Source organism: Polyodon spathula, chromosome 6 (genome assembly GCF_017654505.1).
Source record: "Polyodon spathula isolate WHYD16114869_AA chromosome 6, ASM1765450v1, whole genome shotgun sequence".
Taxonomy (NCBI): Eukaryota; Metazoa; Chordata; class Actinopteri; order Acipenseriformes; family Polyodontidae; genus Polyodon; species Polyodon spathula.
Window position 1 is genome coordinate 14,503,721 of NC_054539.1, and position 20,472 is coordinate 14,524,192.

At 38.9% G+C, this 20,472-nt stretch overlaps 1 protein-coding gene across 2 annotated transcripts in view; it reads right to left on the reverse strand.

The window, feature by feature from the left end:
• The window catches only part of LOC121316886 (son of sevenless homolog 1), a 55,558-nt gene extending 35,517 nt beyond the window's left edge, over positions 1–20,041 (reverse strand). Inside the window, exons 1-4 of one of the 2 annotated variants that reach the window (XM_041252173.1) lie at positions 19,163–20,041; positions 2,681–2,806; positions 1,211–1,342; positions 109–273 (exon numbers count right to left, since the gene is read on the reverse strand). In XM_041252173.1, the coding sequence (XP_041108107.1) occupies positions 109–273; positions 1,211–1,342; positions 2,681–2,806; positions 19,163–19,249 (510 nt within the window). In that variant the 5' untranslated portion in view covers positions 19,250–20,041. The remainder of the gene's footprint in view (positions 1–108; positions 274–1,210; positions 1,343–2,680; positions 2,807–19,162) is intronic. The other variant, XM_041252174.1, reaches the window with a different exon arrangement.
• Between the last annotated feature and the right edge of the window lie 431 nt (positions 20,042–20,472).

The following is a 20,472-nucleotide window of genomic DNA, read 5'->3' on the forward strand; positions in this document are numbered from 1 at the left end:
CGCCTGCCCTGTGACTCATCAGCTGTGAACAGAACGGCCAGGGGGAATCTACATGAAAGTTTCATAAAACAAGCCCTTGAAACACATACACTGTACACGTGTTCTTACCTTATCAGCACACATTGCCACCTTAATGTCCTGCTGCGAGATTTCATAGTGTCTGATGTTCCGTACGTAATTCCCAGCCAGTTTCAAAATATCAGCAGAGATGTATTCTAATACTGCTACTATGTAAACTGAAACTTGATGGTCGATTTTGTATCCTAGGACCTCCTAGACATTTGAAAGAAAAGGTAAAATAAAGAAGTCATGAGGGGTACAGGGAGTTGAAGGAGGGTGTGACTGCCAATAGAGTTTATACACGGTGACCATGTCTTCTGTTTTGGGCTGGTCTGTACTTAACTTCAAAGAAAATGTTTTAAAAGAGTTCACGTTTAGTAGAACCAGGTCTCTGTTTAATATCTTGTTTACACAGAGTAAAATGGGGTTCAAACTAGGTGCATACACCCTATTCTAAATCAGGGTTGAGGTTGATTTTAAAAATTAATTGAAAAACAGGAATTCACCCCAAGCCTAATTTCGATCAATCAGTGTTTATACAGATGATTATTTGTGAAGACAGGCAGCATGAGATGAGGAATCCCTGGCTGTACAACTAGGTTTACAAATGCGTGTCTTTTTACTTTTGGAAGATTAGCAGCAGTGTGTGTGTGTTTTTTTTCTTTTTGTCAAACTGAATTAAATATACAGTGAAAATCTGCTGGAAATGAGACAATGGAACTGGAGTATTTATTAGAAGAGAACCCAAAAGGTCTCAGTAAAGTAATTTTAAAATAACTACTGCCCTCTGTTGGCCTCTACCAGTATCACACAAAGTAAAATTGAACTCCACCCAGGTAAACCAAAGTGGTTCCTGGAAACACAGAGTAACACAGGCCAGCACATTACTGGAATGAGATTCTTTTAAGATTGTATACAACAATAATATTGAACAGAAAAAGGGATTTAAATGGGCTTTTTGTTACCAAAACATGACAGCTTTGTTCTCAACCATCTCCTAAATCTGCATTGTCATTTGAAAATCAGCACAACTAAAACTAATAAAAAAATCAACATTTGTTACAATTAAAAAAAAATAATAATAAAAAAGTCTGACCTGGCAACTCTTATTGACTTGAATATCTGGGTAATAAATTGAACCTGTCTTTACCTTTAGAAGAGGGTGAATTTTGTCAACAGGCAGGGCTAGTGGGTTCCTCCTTTTCCTCTTCTCTATAGCAGCCTGTGCATCTGCTATGGCCCATTTGTCGATCGGATGAGGAAAACTTTTCTGCACACGCTCCTGAAAGTGCGAGAAGGCAAATTCAAGAGGTGGTTACGTGCACACGTTTTGTATAACTTGCACTGTGAAAAACCCTTCATATTCCTACTGTTAATGTCACTCTCCTCTTATCACCACTCTGATCTGTCCCTGCCACAACATAATGGAAGTCAATGGGGACAACCTGATAATATTGCTTTGAATATTACCACAGTGCTCTTACTTACAATCAAATGTATCAGCCATACAACTGGTTTGCACCTTACTTAACTGGTAAACAAAAAGGATTCAAAGTTAACATTATTATTTTAATATTAAAATTCTATAAGAAGTTGCACAACATAGCATGCAGAAGCATAAAAACCTGTTGACTGGTCAGCATGTTAAATCCCTAAGTTCACTTCTAAACCAGACACATCACTACATGTCGTAATGTAATGTGTGGTTCAAGTCTAACTCAATATAGAGTTAAAGACAGCTGCTCTTTAAAGCATTGTATTCCATCTGAGTCATCCACAAACTATGCACCAAGACACAACAACTGTTGTCATGTGAATGCTGGAACGCATTTTACACAAAATAAACGAATAAGCAGGCAAGAAATCCACTCTGCTGCGGTGTCAAGGGGAACACATATATCAAATATTACCGAGCAGTCATTGCAGCTTTCCACCAACAGAGGGGGCCCTTTCCTTCAAACACCAGGGAACGTGAAATAAGACCAATGGTGACAAGTCTTTAAAAACGTCTGCATGTACTGTACTGGTGTAACCTATAATACATATCCATTTGACTTGTTCTTGCATAAAACTTGCTAAAAGAATGAAAGACTACAATACTCAGTGGCAATATAAAATTCAGACTAAAAAACAAAAAAGGGCCCAAGATTTTTTAAAGTGAAGTAAAAGTATTATTTAAAAATAAATAAATAAATGCACAACTGTATTGAAGCCAGAACTGGGATCAATCAGAATTATAATTACAATGTTATTTTGTTCAATGACTTGCAATAATGCTTCAGTAATTACAATTACGCTAAAAGTAACAATTTTTTTTTTCTTCAAACAAATGGGGTCACCAGAAATGGTTGAAAATACAATACCGATCGAATGACAGACAGATGCGTAAATGAACTGTAATAGATCAATTATGTATGGTCTAATTACAATTCCGCAGGTGTATCAAGGTTCAACTACAATACATTATAATTGGCCTCAGGTCATTTGGTACCCGGCACAGTGAGTCTGCAAACCAAACTTAAAACAGTAAGCGCTATCTGAAGCACTGTAACCCAATAAGAGAGATTTCCCCCAGCTTTACCGCTGAATTCTCTCCCGCAGTCAGCTCACTGTATCGTACCTCCACATCCTGCACGGTGCGCGGCTGGGCTTGACAGAGCATGCTCAGTAGCAGCAGGATCAGCTCCTCAATGTACTGCAGGGCATCTTCCTTTGAGGACAGCTTCGGGTGGACTTGGTTTAAAACCTACCAAAAAAGAACGGAGATTAGTGCCTGGGGCAGTGAGCCCTGCCCGTGTGTGTGAGTGTGTTATATCGTTATATGTCGCGTGTGGTGTGTTAATGTTGGCGGACAGGTATAGGTGGAAGGGATATAAATGGGTCTGTGTAGCATGAGTGATTAAAATATATAGTTGTATTTAAGCACCCGGATTGCACTTCACGTACAGTATGTGAGCACGGGATTGCACAAATTAGTTCGTGTCGAGATTCAAGTGAATGATTAATTAGTAATATTATATGCGTATTATATATATATATATATATATATATATATATATATATATATATATATATATATATATATATATATATATATATATATATATATATATATATATATAGGCATAATGCAGTGAGTGAGCTTCAACCGAAAGTTCTTTTGTTGTTCTAGGTCCTCCTCAAACAGGATCTTTTCGATTACAATAATGCAGAGATAATAAGCAATAATGCAGAGCCTAATTTTAGTAAAGTCTAGAGAATGCTGGATTGTAGGTGAACATTCTCAGAGAGTATAAAAGGGTTAGGCGTAGGATGATTGCTGTCATTACCAATAAGTCAATATGGGAAAAATTAAAGAGCTACCTGAAAACCCCAAAAGATTTCCAAGCATTTAAGTATTCCAATTTAAACTATTTTTTCTATTATCAAGAAGCACAAGACTCATGGTACTGTCACAATGCTCCGTCGAAAGAAAGAAGGTTCTTTCACCAAGAACAAGCAAAAGAATTGTGAGGAAGGTTAATAACAGTCTGAGACTGACTGCCTAACGATATTCAAAGTGAACTGGCTGCAAGTGAGACTGGGGTTTCCATTTCAACCACAGGTCGAGTATTGCATGGTGAAGGTCTCAATGGTCCCAAACTGATTGAGAATCTCTGGTATGAGGAGGAGTTGAGAAAGCTGTGCACAAGAAGTCCTCGGAATTTGAATGAACTGGAAAAACTTTCTGTTGAAGAACTATCAAAAATTGCTAAAGAATCATGCCAAAAGCTAATTGCTAAAAATCCAAATGTTTAAAGAGGTTATTATTGCTGAAGGTGCCTCAACTAGATATTAATTGAATTTTCCTTGTCAGGGTATGACTACTTTTTAATTAGCATTTTTGCAAAAAAAAAAATTGCTGAAATAAATAACTGTAGTGATGAAGTGCACATGCTTCAGGTATAGTGACTTAAGCGTGTCATGGTCAAGGATAAATGACCTGAGTGATTAAAAAGAAACCAAAAACATGTCAATATCCATCATTTATATACCTTATCTTTTTCTAAAATAAAGTGATAAGTTTCTTTTGATGCTCGAGATATATAACATTATATATATATATATATATGTATATATATATATATATATATATATATATATATATATATATATATATATATATATATATATATATATACACACACACACACACACACACACACACAGTATATTAAGGTAAAAGGCTGAAGTTAATTTTCTTTTGCTAAGTTCCCAAGCCTGCTACTGCTACAAAATCCAGACCTGGATATTTCTAAATAGAAGATCAAATTTCTTAGCCGTTCTTCAAAGAGATGCACAGAAAAACAACAAACTGAACTCAAATGTAGTCAAGTTCTCTCACATGGAGCATGACTTTGCAAAAACACACGCGTGCGCACACACTCTCTCTCTCTATTTTAGGTATCACTCTTACACTTGGCAGGTACTCAGGAGCCAAGCTGCAGCATCATAAACTTTTGGTGTGCTTTATCAGCAAAACAGCTCTCTTCTAGAGTACATTCACTCACTCACATGACCACGCAAGAGGGTTTAGCAGCACTGCAGATAACGGCTGCATATCAGGCATTCCTGCTGCAGTGGAGCAGGAATGAACAAGTAGTAGGCCTCAGTTCTGGTCAGTGCAAAATTCTGGTTACCACAGCAACAGTATCTGGTGGAATGAGGGAATGAGGAGCCAGACTAATAAAAAGTTAGGGTACCACTGCTTCTGTGAGACTGACAACCTGCCACGTTCCACAAAGCAGTAGTGGTACCCCTTAATTATGTGAATTAGTGTAATTTAACCAAATACTGTAGTTATCTAAATATGAAATATTCAGGACGTGTCCATTACCCCACTCAACCCTTGTTGAATTTGATCATGAATGCTTTTGATACTTCAGCTAGCAAATAATTTTTTTCCTCCCACTATGAACATTGCTGGTCTAATTAATTAACAAAGAGATAAGGTACCCCTCAAACAGATCGATTGAATCTAAATAAAGCAGAGCCCCTAATTCACAAAACACAGAGAAAGGAGGCTGTTCAGAAAATTATATTGTTTGAAATTCATATTATTTTGAATTAGTTTTGGTATGTTAATACAAGGCCTATATATCTTTAACATGAGTAGTTAGTAGCTTTGAGGTGTCTGTATATAAAAAAAAAACAAACAAGAAAAACAAAAAAACCCATGGCAACGTCACTGAGCAGGAGTTAGGCAGACATCAAGAGGGTGACGGATTTGGTGTTTTAGTGCTTTTGGTTTTTCAGTTACACTCTCTCATACTTGGGGGCACTACAGTAGTCCCAAGTGAAAGCAATGAAATTATGGGAGTTAGTGGGTAAGCTAACCAATCCATTGCAGTCAATGTCAAACAGTTGTTATAACCCCCTCCCCCATATTAAAATATGGTTGTAATATTAAGTAAAACATTAAATTCACTCAAAGGATTAACAGCCATCATACATTATGAATGATTCTCCTTTAGGTTTATGCTGACAGCTAGTTCTGCCCCATCCTAAAAAGCTTAATAACATCCACAGAACCTGTACCACAGTCTACTGTGCATTCAGGGGATTCTTCAGTACAAGAACCTGGTCTTATTCCTCACTCACAGACTCACAAGCATCAAAAGTCTAATTATCTGGACTGGTTAACCTGGAAATTCAATGCAAAGCGAGGCAAAACTAAATCCATGCAAAAATCATTAATTAAAAAATTCAGATTTTAGGAATTGTATTTTGCATTTTTGATGATTGTTTTTTTTTTTTTTTTTTTTTTCTAGATCACTTGCTTACAAATCTTCAAATCAGCCCCTTTCAAACTGGCATGCCTACCCGGGTCCTGATCTAGGTTCTGACTACCTGGGTCACAATCCCGCATAGTGTGAAACCACACACCTGGGTCATACCCAGGTAGACCCGGGTCCCAGCGACCCACCTCAGGATGTGGGTTGACATGCTTTGACCTGGGTTGAGCAAGACAAAATGCATGAAATCTCTCTCGATTTCCTTGCTCGGACTGAAACCTGGCTCTCTCCTGATAACACTAACTCCTGCTGCCCTGTCCTCTCTCTATGTCCTGTCCCATACTCCGCGTCTCACTGGACGAGGAGGCGGGGCTGGTCTTCTCTCTCCCTCTTTACTCTTCTCTGTCCCCTCTGACCTCTCCTCACTCTGTTAACACCTTTGAATTTCATGCTGTCCAACTAACCTCTCCCTGTCAACTCCTGCTAATTGTACTGTACCGTCCCCTTGGAGCTCTCACTCACTTACTCGATGAACTTGACCAGCTCATCTCCTTCCCCTCTATGTCTACCCCAACGGTCCTGTTAGGTAATTTCAATATTCATCTCTCCAACCCACCCACTCCTCCGGATCCCTTCCTCTCCTTCAATTCCGTTGGCTGGCCGGTGAGGCTGGCCGTTAACGGAACCTCACCTTCTCCAGGGCCCGCTGCCCCTCCATCCTCTCTGGGCCTCTCTGATCACTATTTCATGTCTTTTTCTCTCTCCTCTCTCCCTACTCCACCTACCCCACTGTCACCTCCTGACGTAATCTCCGCTCTCCCTCCCCCTCTGTTCTTACCTCCACCGCTCTCTCTCGCCTCCCTCCTATCAATTCCTTCTCCAAACTCTCTGTAGACTCTGCTACCTCCACGCTCTTCTCCTCCCTTGACTCCTGCTGTCCCCTCACCTCCTGACCGGCCCGCCCCTCCCCTCCGTAACCCTGGCTCAAACTGCGCTCTGCTGAAAAGAAATGGAAGAGAACAAAACTCCCTGCTGCCCTAGACCTCTACCGCTCCCTCCTCTCCTCCTTCTCCTCCTCTCTCCACTGCTAAAAACTTCTATTTCCAATCTATCCAATCCTCCCCTAACAACCCTAGGAAACTATTCTCTACCTTCTCCTCCCTCCTCAACCCCCCTCCATCTCCTCTGATGACTTTGCCTCTTTCGTCTCCTCTAAAATCTCTGATAGCTGCAAACTCTAACACCTCTCCCTCCCCCTTACAACCCCAACTCACCCTCCTTCTCCTCCTGCTCCCTATTTTACTGTATTTAATCCTGCACTTAACCCAATCTGTAGTATTTTGTATTTCACCTGCACTCGTATCTAACCCAGATATAACTATCAGCACTGTTATTTGCTCTTGAACTGCCCCAACAGCAAATCGTACTGTGTTTTGTATTTGCTCTTACCAGGACTGAAGTCATTATATTTTGTATCTTGCTCTTAATTGTACTGTAATTCTTGATATGTATTTTTTGTATACAACCAAGTCGCCCTGGGAAAGGGAGTCTGCCAAGAAATAAATAATAACAACAGCCATTCGTAAGCCGATGAAATAACAAACATCCACGCCTGCGTGAAGGTTTCACTTCTGCAAGGAATGTTTCTGTTTATTCTGCTTAGCCATATTTTTGTTGCTTGGGACACACCATGAGCCAGATTGCAGCAGGGATAAGGAAACACTTGACCAAAAGCAATGTGAAATCGCGTAGCTGACCCGCATGAAACTGGGTCCGGCCCCGGGTAGGTTCTGAGCTGGGTAGAGCATGCCAGTGTGAAAGGGGCTACATCAAAGTCAGATATCCCAAGATGGAGCCATCAGCCAGTATGATATCAGAAGCATGAAAACTAGGTAACCTTGATCTACAACGGCAATGTTTTATACTACTATTCAATACAATTCAACAAGCAGTTCAAGAAAGCTAAAACAGGATTGGCCACAAATGCATAACCTTATAAAAGCTTCACACAGTAAAAGCGTATTAATGTGTAATAAAGCATGGTAAAGCACAGGGAAACATTGTAAAGAATAGCAAGGTATGGTAAAGCATAGTAATAAACATAGGATACCAGGAACCAGGGTATACTATGATAACTGCATCATATAGGCCTAACTGGGAAGATCATGGTAAAACTGTAAAGAAATAGCACGCAAAAAATACTGTGATAAATTTTTACAAGGGTATAGTTGCTATTAAAAGCTTTGAGCTTCACCTGTCAAGTTATCTATGCTTAGTCATAAAGACTAGTCCACTTTTCTGTCACTATGTGACCTAACCAGATGAATAATAAACTCATTCTTTAGGGTCTCTTTTTTAAGAATATAATGTGAAAGGGGCGGTTTACTGTATTCAGGGATTCCATATATTGTATCCCCAGCTGAAGATAACGTACTGTACAGTAAGGGTCTCTCCTGCACTCCAATCTCTTGTTTATTCCATTCCAAGGCCATAGTGGGTGACCAAACAGAAAAGCTGCAGACACCATTTTACTTTTAAGTTTTGGAAAGGTACTCTTATTATTTTCAGCATGCGAAGCTCCACAAATATTTGGCTTGTCATTCCCAAATGATTTACTGGCTTTATATTTGAATAAACATCCTTTACAAAATCAAAAGTAAGCTTTAACTCCAATAGGCCTGTTTCTGAAGCTCTATGGAACATTACAATGCACCACAGTTTACGTGCCTTACTCTGTACAGTACAGTCATGCTCATGTTTTTTAAACGCTACATAAATGAGCGTGATATATTTTGGTTACCGTAACAGTCAGTACCACTGTCCATTTATTACTGTTCCAACTGTACAACTCTGGGACTTGGGGTGGATGAACTAGACAACTTTTAAACAGAACACCTTTGCATGCCAACCAAGCAAAATATAATTGTGCCTGCGTGTGTCCTTTATCATTACCACTGGCTGATTCTAGCATTTCTTGTATCAAGTACATTTTGGTATTTGCACTGTAAAGGCCTCTATGGTAAAATGTCAGGTGGAAACAGCTGACAAATGTGAGCTGACATATTTGTGCCATTTGAATAACTAACAGTTTCCTAGTCCAAGATATTAATATAAAAAACTGTTCACTTTAAATGTCAACTTCTCCTTTAACAAGTCATTTCTCTTTGGGTGGTGCAAATTGCTTTACACAAATGGTTCATTTTCAGTTTCAGAATTAGTCCAGTGATATTTAGGTGACATCGAACACTGAGATAATACCTTCAATAACTCAGCCAATTAAGTGTTACCATAGTACCTAGCCCGCAACCAAACTGTATATTAACTTCTTAGAAACTGTTCATGTAAAATGTGGGCAAGTCTCACAAAACATACAGTACCTGTAGAGTACAGTACAGAGACACCTGCAGGATATCCATGTTACAGATAATATTCATCCATAATTATTCTCATCTTTATTCCTTAAAAGCCATTCCTCAAAAAAGCTGCACATGAATATCCACAGAGCCCTGTTAGGGAATTCTCATTCTATTTTCTGAAGGCAAACAAACAAATAAAGAGAATCACAGATGGCGGTTTGGATTTTGGCCGTAAGCCTGTAGTTTAAAATATGGATGTTCTCACAAGACTACAAGATGGTGTGATTTAGTATGATTTTCGGTTCTCAAAGCCCTTTAAGTGCAGGAGAAGTGAACTCCAGCAGAGTCTAAGAACAGCAAACTCTTCGAACTACTGTTCCAGACCAGCTGCAGGGCGGACACCTTTTCAACTCCAGCTGTTGTTTACACCCCCCCTCGCCCCCCCCCCCCCCCCCCCCCCCCCCCCAAGATATAGCCACTGGAAAGAGGCAACCTACATGCACCCCAAGATGACATCACACTCAATAATATGAGCTAAAGAAGGTCCTTATCAAGTTTCACCATAACTGAACAATCGACTCTAGAGATATACTGCATGCAAAACTATATAGGATATAGTGTGCATAATGAAAACTGCCACTACTAGATCGCTGTTAACAGGGTATCATTTGGAGATTCCAGCCATTAAAAAGCACCTGTATTGAAAAGAAAGAGGGGCAAGCCTTGCCCCGGATTTTCAAAAAAAAAAAAAAAAAAAAAAAAAACGCTGTGTTGTTCAAGAGTGGTGCTTGTCAATTTCTATACCAAGAAGAACAGTCGCCGAATGTAGGAGGCTGCTTGGGAACCGAGGACGGGCCACCATGTGGGGGCGATGGGATTATGAAGATAGCAGGCATCATGAAGGTGCATGCCTTTACTTTACCCTACAGGGTGTAAAAAACTACAGTATGCTGTGGGAAGGTATTTTGGAGAGGGGGTGCTGCTTTTAGGCGAACTAAAGGCCAAAATATTTCTTGGAGGTGTGATGCTACCTTAGCTATATTAACCCTCCAAGGATTTGCTCACTGTGGAAAAGCTAAGCAGAAAGGCTAAGGAACAGACAGAGTCACACTTTCTGCAGTCCAGAAACTCTCTGATGGTCATCCAGGATTACGCAGCCTTGCTCGCTTCTGTTGCCAAAAACAGTGTTTGGGTGGTGGCTTGCGTAAAGTTGAGTTGTGGTTTGCTGCAGCAGAGCGTGCCCAAAGGATAACATCTATACATGCAAGGGGGTGCAAGAATCAAAATAACATTGTTTTTGTTAAATGTAAACATCATCTGTACCACGCATTCTGTTTCGTCTTCATTGTACCTATTTTAAGACAGTCATATATACAAAAAATGAAAGGCAGTTTAATCACATCAGATTCTATAGTGGGCCCCAAGCTTCGCCCCCAAAAAGCTTCTCATAATCATACAGTAGCCCCTCGCTAAACTGGACATGTCTGTCCGACATAAGGTGGTGTCGGGTTTAAAAACAATACAATAAAATCACACACACATTTATAGTGCTCAATGCATTTTAAAAGTAAATCATTGCACTGAAATAACACTAATGTGTTTTGGGTAGGCTACACATTACATTATGTAAAAAGATACATTTGTACAGTAGGACTATAGAATAGTAAAATCGAACGAATACCGAGCACACTTTCATTTCACTTTACCCTACCAGTAACACAGAGTAACCCATGCTGCTACACTGTACACATTGGTGTACAATGCGAATAAAAGAGTATTTTAAATTGAAACAAAATGATTGCAGCGTTTATTATTATTACTATTATTATTATTAACTTGGCCTACTTCGTAGAAAAGACAATTAAAACAAAACAGATCATGTTCCTATAATATGCTCAGAATGAGCTGGAAGGGTTTGTGGTACATGTGTTCCCAACATGTTGGGGAAACCAGAAATGTCTTTTCAAGGCTTGTAAGTACACCCTGACTTTATTGAAAATTAAGTACTTGGGTGTTTGCCTCAAAAATGCATTGAGCACAACTGGCAACGAAGGAGAAAAAGCAGACTAGGAAATGCCACCAACAACTGTGACTGTTTAACACATGCTTTCAAAAGTTCTTAACACATTGATGCATTTATAAGTGTTGGCGTTACCGGCAGCTTTAGTACATCTCATTACCATATTTGAGAACCCCGACACCTTTTGGCAAATGTATGCAGGAACGCTCATAATTGCTCATTTATCTAAGGTTGAACCACAAATAAAAACTGCTGTTGCAAAGTATTTCCTAAAAAGTTGCTTAGTACATTTCACCCTAGACTTTCGACTTGTTTGCAACTGGTTTGCGACTATTCCGACAAGCGCAACACTTTAGTACACCTACCCCTAAATTTTTATTGACAGCACCTCTTAATGGGACATGACTCACAGAATCTAGCTGTACCAAACATGAAGACACTACTGAATCTCAAATTGGCTATACTGACCCAAAGGCATTCAGTGCCATTCCTCGCATATTTGAGGTCAATGCACCACCGCTGTGATATTTCCAGCGTTTGTCAGCTCATCCCACACATCTCATGTTACAGTCTTTCTCGAAATTCAGGTGTGTAAACATTAATGTCCCGTTTCACCGAAGACCTCCCAGGGGAGGGCTAACGAGGAAACCAGGCTTCTAAACTTAAGTTTCAGCAAGAGTGCAGCCAGCCGCATCACTGGAAAGGAATGCCAGGAATCCTTCATGTTGTCTGCAGTTCAACTCAGAGCCTCCTGCTGCTGCTTCATGGCACACATGCAGAGGCTGCCCAGACACACATGTTCACCACGCCTTTTAGTTTCCCCAATGTTTTCATCGACTGAGTATAGGCCTAGCTTGTAGAACTTCATGAAGCTGCAGAAAGGAGTGTTGCTCTTCAATATTTTTGTTTCTATTTAGCTACCATTATCTGTAACCAAGGGTTACATGTACTTGGATATGCATATGAAATGTACTGTATTTTCGCTGAATCTTATTTTTTGGGGGTCATTCCAGTTCCAGTGGACCAAATTCTAGGCAGCCACATAGATAAACCACGTGGCTGCCTTGCCTCGAATGTGAGGCATTTAGAAGTTATTATGGGTTCTGCTTTTTCCTTTGACAATCAGATTCAAGTAACTTCCTAACCTTACTTAAGGTCATCCAAGGCTGAAGCCAATGCTGTCACAAACTGACCTTGAGACAAAGAACCTCGCTTTTGTTGCTTCATTGCACATGTTTTGACTGTTGTAACTTTTTCTTTGCTCAACAGGCACCTCATTTTTATACCCTATTTGCTACTTATATTCCTTTAATCTGACACAGCTGATCAATACATCGGTGCTAATCAAGCTCTTATCACAGTCAAACTGGGAATCTGTGAAACTGCTATGCAACAGGAGTCTTATTTCCATCTCTGTTTTGTCTGTCTGCAAGGTCTTTAATATGATTCTGCAGGACAATGACTACCTCTAGGAGGTGCTCTAGGGACAACAGCAAACTGATGTGGTTAGCTCCTTAAAAAGGAAGACCACAATCAGAATTGAGGTTTTACACAAACTTCCACAGTAGAAATAAACTGCAGTGTTTGATTTCAGCATTACGGCCAGTAGATCTGCATGTAGGTGTTGTATTGGTCTTATAATGGTACACTAGTACTAAATACTGTCAAGTTTTTTTTTTTTTTTAATAATACAGTATATTGTTGTAGTGTAGTAATTAAATGAAAAGATACAGGTGTACAAAATACTGCATTATCACAGTTAAAAGAGCTTTCGTACGACAATGGATGCCTTTAAATTATGGCACAATACTTTATATTTTACTTATTTATGCCTCATTAAACTTTGTTATGTCCAAAAGCCCTTGTGATTACATTACTGCCTTCTCAGCCTCTGCTGCCTGAACCACAGATAACCTGACTAGAGAAGCCGTTCTTTTGGCCAAAATGAAACGGCATACCTCTACAACCTCAGCTACTGATGTTAATATATCAGCATTTATTATCTAAACTAGACAAAATGATAAAAGCTTCCTGTACATAATCATTGTAATAATAATAAGAAGTGTCATTGTTGTTTTGAACGACTACTGCAGATGGAGCAGTGTCTCCAGCCAGCCTCTCTGTATGTGAACTACAAATTGTTGCAGATTTAATGTAATCAAGCCTACTGTAAAATTTCACTCTGACAATTCCTAAAGTATGGAGTACAGAACATTGCCTTGGAATATTCAGGACTTTGTGTTGCTTTAGTGTTGGACAATGTTTGTATAGAGATATTACAGAGTTAAAAATTGTATTATAAAAAATATTCCATAATTAACATATTCCCAAAACAACTTGAACAAAAAATCATATGTACCACACAGTGCTGTATATGGAACTATAAAACACTCAATGGTGGTATAAAGTACTTTAAACATGCAGTGGTTTCCAAATCTATTGAAACCCCTTCATATTTTCAATGCAAAATGCTCTAAAACACAAAACTGTATTACTTTAGCATCACTTTGAAAGTAATATCTGAACATTCTTATCATATTATGTAAAACATCTGAATCTGAAACTACAATGCAAAATAAAAGGTACTACTCATATTCCTTTTAGTTTGCAAATGTATCCCCCCCAAAAAATATATTTTTAAATGTTTAAAATAATAAAATGGAGCATAGCATAAAAGAAAATAGTTTATACAAATTTGCTTCCAGAAGATTCTTCCACATTTGTTTTTTATTCAGATGTTTTAACAACAGTTCTTATCATAATTAAAAACTAAAAGTGTTTTCATATACAGGTCACATACTGTACCCATGGTAATAATACTACCTTGAACTGGAACATTTTGCATCAAAAAGATAGGAGAGGATGCAATTCAAGTCCTTATCCCAAAGAAACTACTATAAGGATAGCCGGATGTCTCAGACATTCACAGTAACAGGATCTGTATGTTTCTAAAAGTAAGGATCTCACGCATCTGCTTTCAACACAAATGGTAATGTAGAACAGCTGGACAACTCCAATACTTTGATTAAAGGTGCTACATAACATTGGCATTGCACTGGACTGTACTCACTATTCAGTAAGCTTTCCAATAAAAAGAGTTTCAGGTTACTGTATGTGATCACCTTCAAGCAAAAGCAAGTCATCAAAAACCTTGACTGGCCCCTGTATGATGTTAGGACACCCTCATTTAATTGTTCCCGTTGATGTAAACAAAACTCATCGCAACTCACATTTCTCATCGGAATGGATCGACGATTTCTTAAAATGCTCACGTCTTGACTGTTTACACCATCTACTGGAGGACAAGTTGTTTCAAAAGAAGCAGATATATTCACTATGTCCAGCATGATAATTTCAACTACATCAGGGTTCTCCATAGGCCAGACTGCACGTTAAGGAAGCAGGAGGCCCTTCTTCCTGGACTGGTGAAAGTGGAATGTACCATATTAAATCAGAACGAGTCATAATAATATGATGACTGGAGTCGCCATTGCCATGTTTCTCATGAAAACTAATTCAATATGGCTTCAACCTCTTCATCTCAAATTGGACGTCTCCTCACAGCATTGTTTTCAAAGGTGTAACTATAAATCGTGTGAGACAACGCAACACTCCTCCACACACGGTTGAGATTCTCTGTCCATTCAAAATTCATTCCTTCAGAAGTGGTTAGATTTTTTGCTCCAATGTTCACATACAGAACAAAATGTGCTGTGCAGCAGATGGAAGAGAGTTGTTACAGAAATCTCCCCGTTTCAATTAAGAGTCGAAATGAAAACATAACACAGTATACAACCTTCCATTTCACTGCTGAGAGACAGCAAATGAGTGCTACTACTTGGCTATCAGCTTCCATTTTTTAAGCTGTACAGTATATACATTAGCACATATGTACCGTGAAGTCATTAAGGGGGTTATTCGCCTTTTTTTCCACATAAATAATTGTTAAAATGCACAAATCATGTTTTAAATGTATTGAAAAATAATTAAAATGGTTGCCAAGAAGAGCTATAAATAGTTAAATACTGTTTTTCCGATCTTTAGGTTTACAGAAAGCTCAAACCAGTTGCTTGTTTTCTTGGTTTTCAGATACACTATTCTTGACTGAAGTTGCTAGAGGTATCAGGATAAGAACATAAGAAAGGTTACAAACGAGAGGAGGCCATTCGGCCCAACTTGCTTGTTTGGTTTTTAGTAGCTTATTAATCCCAGAATCTCAAGCTTCTTGAAGGATCCCAGGGTGTCAGCTTCAACAACATTACTGGATAGTTGGTTCCAGACTCCTAGCAGTTGGCTAACTGAATTTTGTAATGGTTTCCATTTTCCTGTTTTGATTTATCTTACAAGGAAGAATATGTGTCTTTGTTCACGAGACAAAGAATTGCAGCAATAGGTTCTTATAAGGGAAGGCACTCTAAATATTTAGAACAGCAGCAGAGGGTCCGGTTATAGCTATCTGAAAGGGGAATTTGGTAAAGAAAGGCCTCATTGCCAGAAGAGTTTCTGAGAAGCATGAAAACTAATTGTTTTTTCTTTTTCCTCCCTTTAAAAAAAAAAAAACTACTTTTTTTTTTTTTTTTACAGTTGGGTCATCCTGTGGAAAATATGTGATATTAAAAACAGCTAGAAAAAGTTAATCTTTCTCAGACAAGGGTGAACTTTAAAAGAACGTTGTTACGAGCTACTGGATGAAAATATTTTTTTAAAGCCTTGGTTATCTCTTTACCTGGCAGTTCACAACACAGCAGGCTTGCATGTGCCTACACATCAGGGATCCTAGTTTTCCCACCATAAAAAACTAACTTCTCTGATTACAAAAATAAAAAATAAAATTAAAAATCTGTTTTATTGTGCAATTAAAATAAAAGGCTACAACAGTACTAATGAATAACAGTTCACAGGAAGTATTTACTGGTACACTTAAATTCTAAAGCAGTTACATGCTCACTAGTGCCATCAATCAATAATATAAACAAACTTACTATTTTACTTTAAACATTACATATACTTCTGTGTGGTAATAATAAGAAACTACAAATAGTATTCATATTAGTTTATCTCCAAATTAGTCTTTGTCATCTGGACGGTATTGCCAAACTCATTAACTTGATCTTTCGGGGTGATTTTTATGCTTTTCGGCATCTTTAAATAACTTGTTCAGTAGTAATACTGCACTGAATACTGAAGAAAACTGCAGATACGTTTCAACATAAATGTGACCGTGTGCCTTGTTCAACTTTGACCTATGTACATCAGAAGCAGTTTTATTGAACAAGTATGTTTACGTAAATGTAAAGCAAAACTGCCAGTGTTGATGATTAAACATCATAAGTGTACTGACTTGGTTATCAAACAAACAAACAAACAATGCCTCAAGTGTAAAACTAAGAATTCTCGGACAGAAAATGTGTGTTTTTCCGCAGCAAATGGTTTCCTGGGATCCCTGCTAATCATCATAAAAATGTAATGCCATTAAACCAAGAGTCACCTCTGGCTATTTTTCTATAAAACCAAAAAAAAAAAAAAAAAAAAAAAAAAAAAAAAGTTATTAATATGGCCCCTCTTACAGAGTTGGGGTCAATTCAATTTTTTAATTTCCAATCCCAATTCCCGTTTATACAATTCTAACTCCTATTCAGTTTTATGGCAGCCTTTACTGAGGTTTATGCCATAGGCTTTATCAGGTTACCCGACAAGTTCACTAAGTTGTATACAGTATTTGTTTACTCAATAAAGCCCTTGTTGTAAAAAGATTGGAACATGAATTTGAATTGATTAAAACGGAATTGGGATTAGAATGGAATTGGAATTGGAAAAAAGAAATTGACACCAACTTTGCCCTCTTATCTGCAGCATAACAAAAAGTTCCACCTGTTAACACCACTGTCCCCCTGAAAGGCCCAGTACTAGGTCATCCACGCTTCTGGGAAGGTGGTTGCCCCGTTTGTGGTTGTGATGAATAATACATGAATTCCAGGTGAAGGAAAAAAGGGTTCCAGTGTTTGTGTGAGAAAAATAAATGTAGGATCTTGGCTAGGTTATATTACCAAGAGAATTAAATTGGCTACTCTGTATTGCAGTTACCAAGACACTGCTAACACCAGTACAGACGTAAATGAGGTTGAAACAAGGGTGTATTTTCCTCAGCCAATCTTGTTTGCCATACATTAAGGATTTAGCAATCACAAACAAAGAATATGTAGAGGAGACCCTGTGGTATAATGTAACTTTAAAGTCTACTTCTTGTGAGCATTGGGTGGATGTGCAAGGCAATTTAATTGGAGAAGGACTTCATAGTTTGTACTGACTTATTAGGCAAGAGGCCTGCCAACCGACATGGAGCTAGTGGCTTCATGCAGGTGAAGTTTTAGGGATTTCACAGAGTTGTAGCTCCTAATGCTGTATTTATTAGAGGATGGAAACCAAACTGCTACCTCACCCCCCTCAAGAGGGCAGTCCTTCCAGGGCAGACTTGAGCAATGCGGGGTGGGTGAGGCAAGCGAGCTCACACTGTCACAGCTTGTGCAATCCCTGTTTTTTTTTTCCCGCAGAGAAGGACTTCATATGTTCCTCCAGGGCTGGCCTGTGGCAGTTTAGGGAGCTCACAGTGTCACTACATGGGGTATCACAGCTCTTACACATAGCGTCTCCAATACTGGCAAACTAGCACATTTCATAAGCACCAAAATTCATTAAACAAATAACCACCAGAATTCGCTGCTAATTCATGTGGGAGGATAATTTATGGTTTGCTTATTGAGAGCCAGACACTTAGATGATGATGATGATTATTATTATTATTATTAGTATTATTATTATTATTATTATTATTATTATTATTATTATTAAACTAGTAATAGTCGTTGTAGTTTTTTCCTCCGTTGCCCTTCTGTGGAAGGAAGACAACTGCAGGTGCTCCGTTTCAGAACTGGATGTCCTTGTGTGGTCTTAGTTCAGTACTCTGGGGATTTTTCAAAAATTGTATAAGAAAATTACATGTAGTCCTGTTTGAGAAAGGGATGTATGGAGAACGCAACCTGAAAACCTGATTAACTTTTTTTTTTGTTACAAAATATACAAGAAATGTTTCAATTTCACCTCTGTATTGCTTTATTGAAATGAAACCAACTATTTATCTGTTGTGTTGTAGTTTCTAAAAATAAAAATAAATAAAAACATGTGACAAAATGTTACGTCAATAAACTAGTATCTGGCGAGTAAAATCAGCCAGTATTCAATGGCAGTCTTAACGTATCTGTCTCAGCTATTGATGAATATTGAATATTAGGCCTAACTATGAATCAGTTAATAGATCTATGAAAAATAATATTTTTGAGAAGACTTGCATTGCATAGCATTACACAGTAGTAGGCGCTTAATTAGCTACTGGATGGTGTGTCTAATTAAGACTGCAGTAAAACCTGGAAGCCATGCAATGGGAGTCAATGTCCCTCCTTTTACACTAAAGGGCTACAGCTCCACAACACACAAGTTGTCCCTGCTAGAAAGATATTTATAACTGTAGCGTCACTGATCTGACCACAACACAGTGAGACTTCTTGCAGTGTCAATTTTGCATGTGTCAGTTTTGAGAGATTCACAACATGACAAGCCGCTGCGGAACGCAACAAACACCACCCTCTCTGTGCTGTAGCGTCTCCTGAGAAAGGGTCTGTAAATTAACAAACGGTAATAGAACGAAGCACCAGCACTAGTAGTGTTACTACCAATAATAATAATAATAATAATAATAATAATAATAATAATACAACGACTAGCGCATAATAATCTGTACAGTATACTTCTGATATAATATCTGAATTTGAATCACCGATCGTAACGATTAAAATAGCTCCAGCCGACCTGTCGTTGACTTATGCAATGAAAAGCTGCAAGAGCATGACGTACCAAGACGGTATCTGCGTCTGATGCACCCCGGGACACAGGCTTACCTTGTTGAGGGACGGTACCAGCAGTCCCCGCCACTTGTGTGCGTTCTCTTCATTGAAGAAGTCGTACTGTAGCTGTGGAGTCTGCATGGCTCCAGCTATTTATACACACACACACACACACACACACACACAGAGCCAGCCAGAGTTATCCTGCTGTATCTCCAAGGCTTCTCACATCAAAACAGGGTGGAAGCGATGCACTTCTGTTGCGAAAGGCGAGCCATTGACATGCAAGTCCTTCCTCCAAAAACAATTCATAAATATATAGTGTTGAGGTACTGTATTCAATAAATAACCCCTGCGGCTCAAATAGTTATTCCACGATACAAAAATATAAGAAAAAGTTATAGGCCGGTGATCGCCGGTTGCTCCTGCTGTACTGTATGTTCGGTCAGTGTACAGCCTGGTTTTCTAATTTCAGTGCATGGCTTGGATTTGGGAAAAAAAATACAATTATCTCTTCCAAACTGCTTGTTTCCTCGTTAGCTGGTTAAAACATCCGGGTTGTCTTGGTATGATTTCACCACCAAACCGTTGCAAAACGACGATTTTTTCAAAATAACTCATTTCTTTTATTATTTTTTTTTACAACCCCCGTTTTTTGAAAAAAAAAAAAACCCTCTTCTATACATAATCGCCCATTTTCACCGAATCCTCGCTGCAGATGAAGGCACGTTCACCTTCTTATTCTCCACAAACTGGATATTAGGGTTTGCATTGTCTAAGGGGTGTCACCTGCTGTGTTGTTTTGACAATCTGATTCCTCCGATTGTGGTTTTCTGATTTGTAACTCGTTAACCAAAAATGTTCAATTCTGACGATTGTTATGGCTCGGATGCAGTTATAGCTGGAACACGGAATGAGCATGCGCACTGTGCCGCCTTCTGCGTTGCCTAAACCCGAGCTCATCCACCCTCCCCCATAAACGGAATGAAACTGGGGTTGAAAGAGCAGAGGGAAGTCAGACCGAAGCAATATATCTCAGAAGATGTCAAACTATCGACTGGCAGACAACCGGTGCTCAGGAAATAGCTCCACCACTAACTAACTGCAAGACGTGAGGCTGGGACGTTAAGATACACAGGGCTCTTACATTACATTAGCCATCGTGTTTATTTTTCTTTAAGTTTATAAGGGCGGGAGTTTTCAACCTTTTATTGAAACTGTACCCCTCTGTCCGGATTTTTCAGCTCCCCCATTACAATTTTCACTCAGCTGAAAGGTACCACAGTTGAAATAAAATGAAGAATATTCTGATTACCAACCCCCCCCCCCCCCCCCCCCCCCCCCCCCCCCCCCCCCCCACCTCC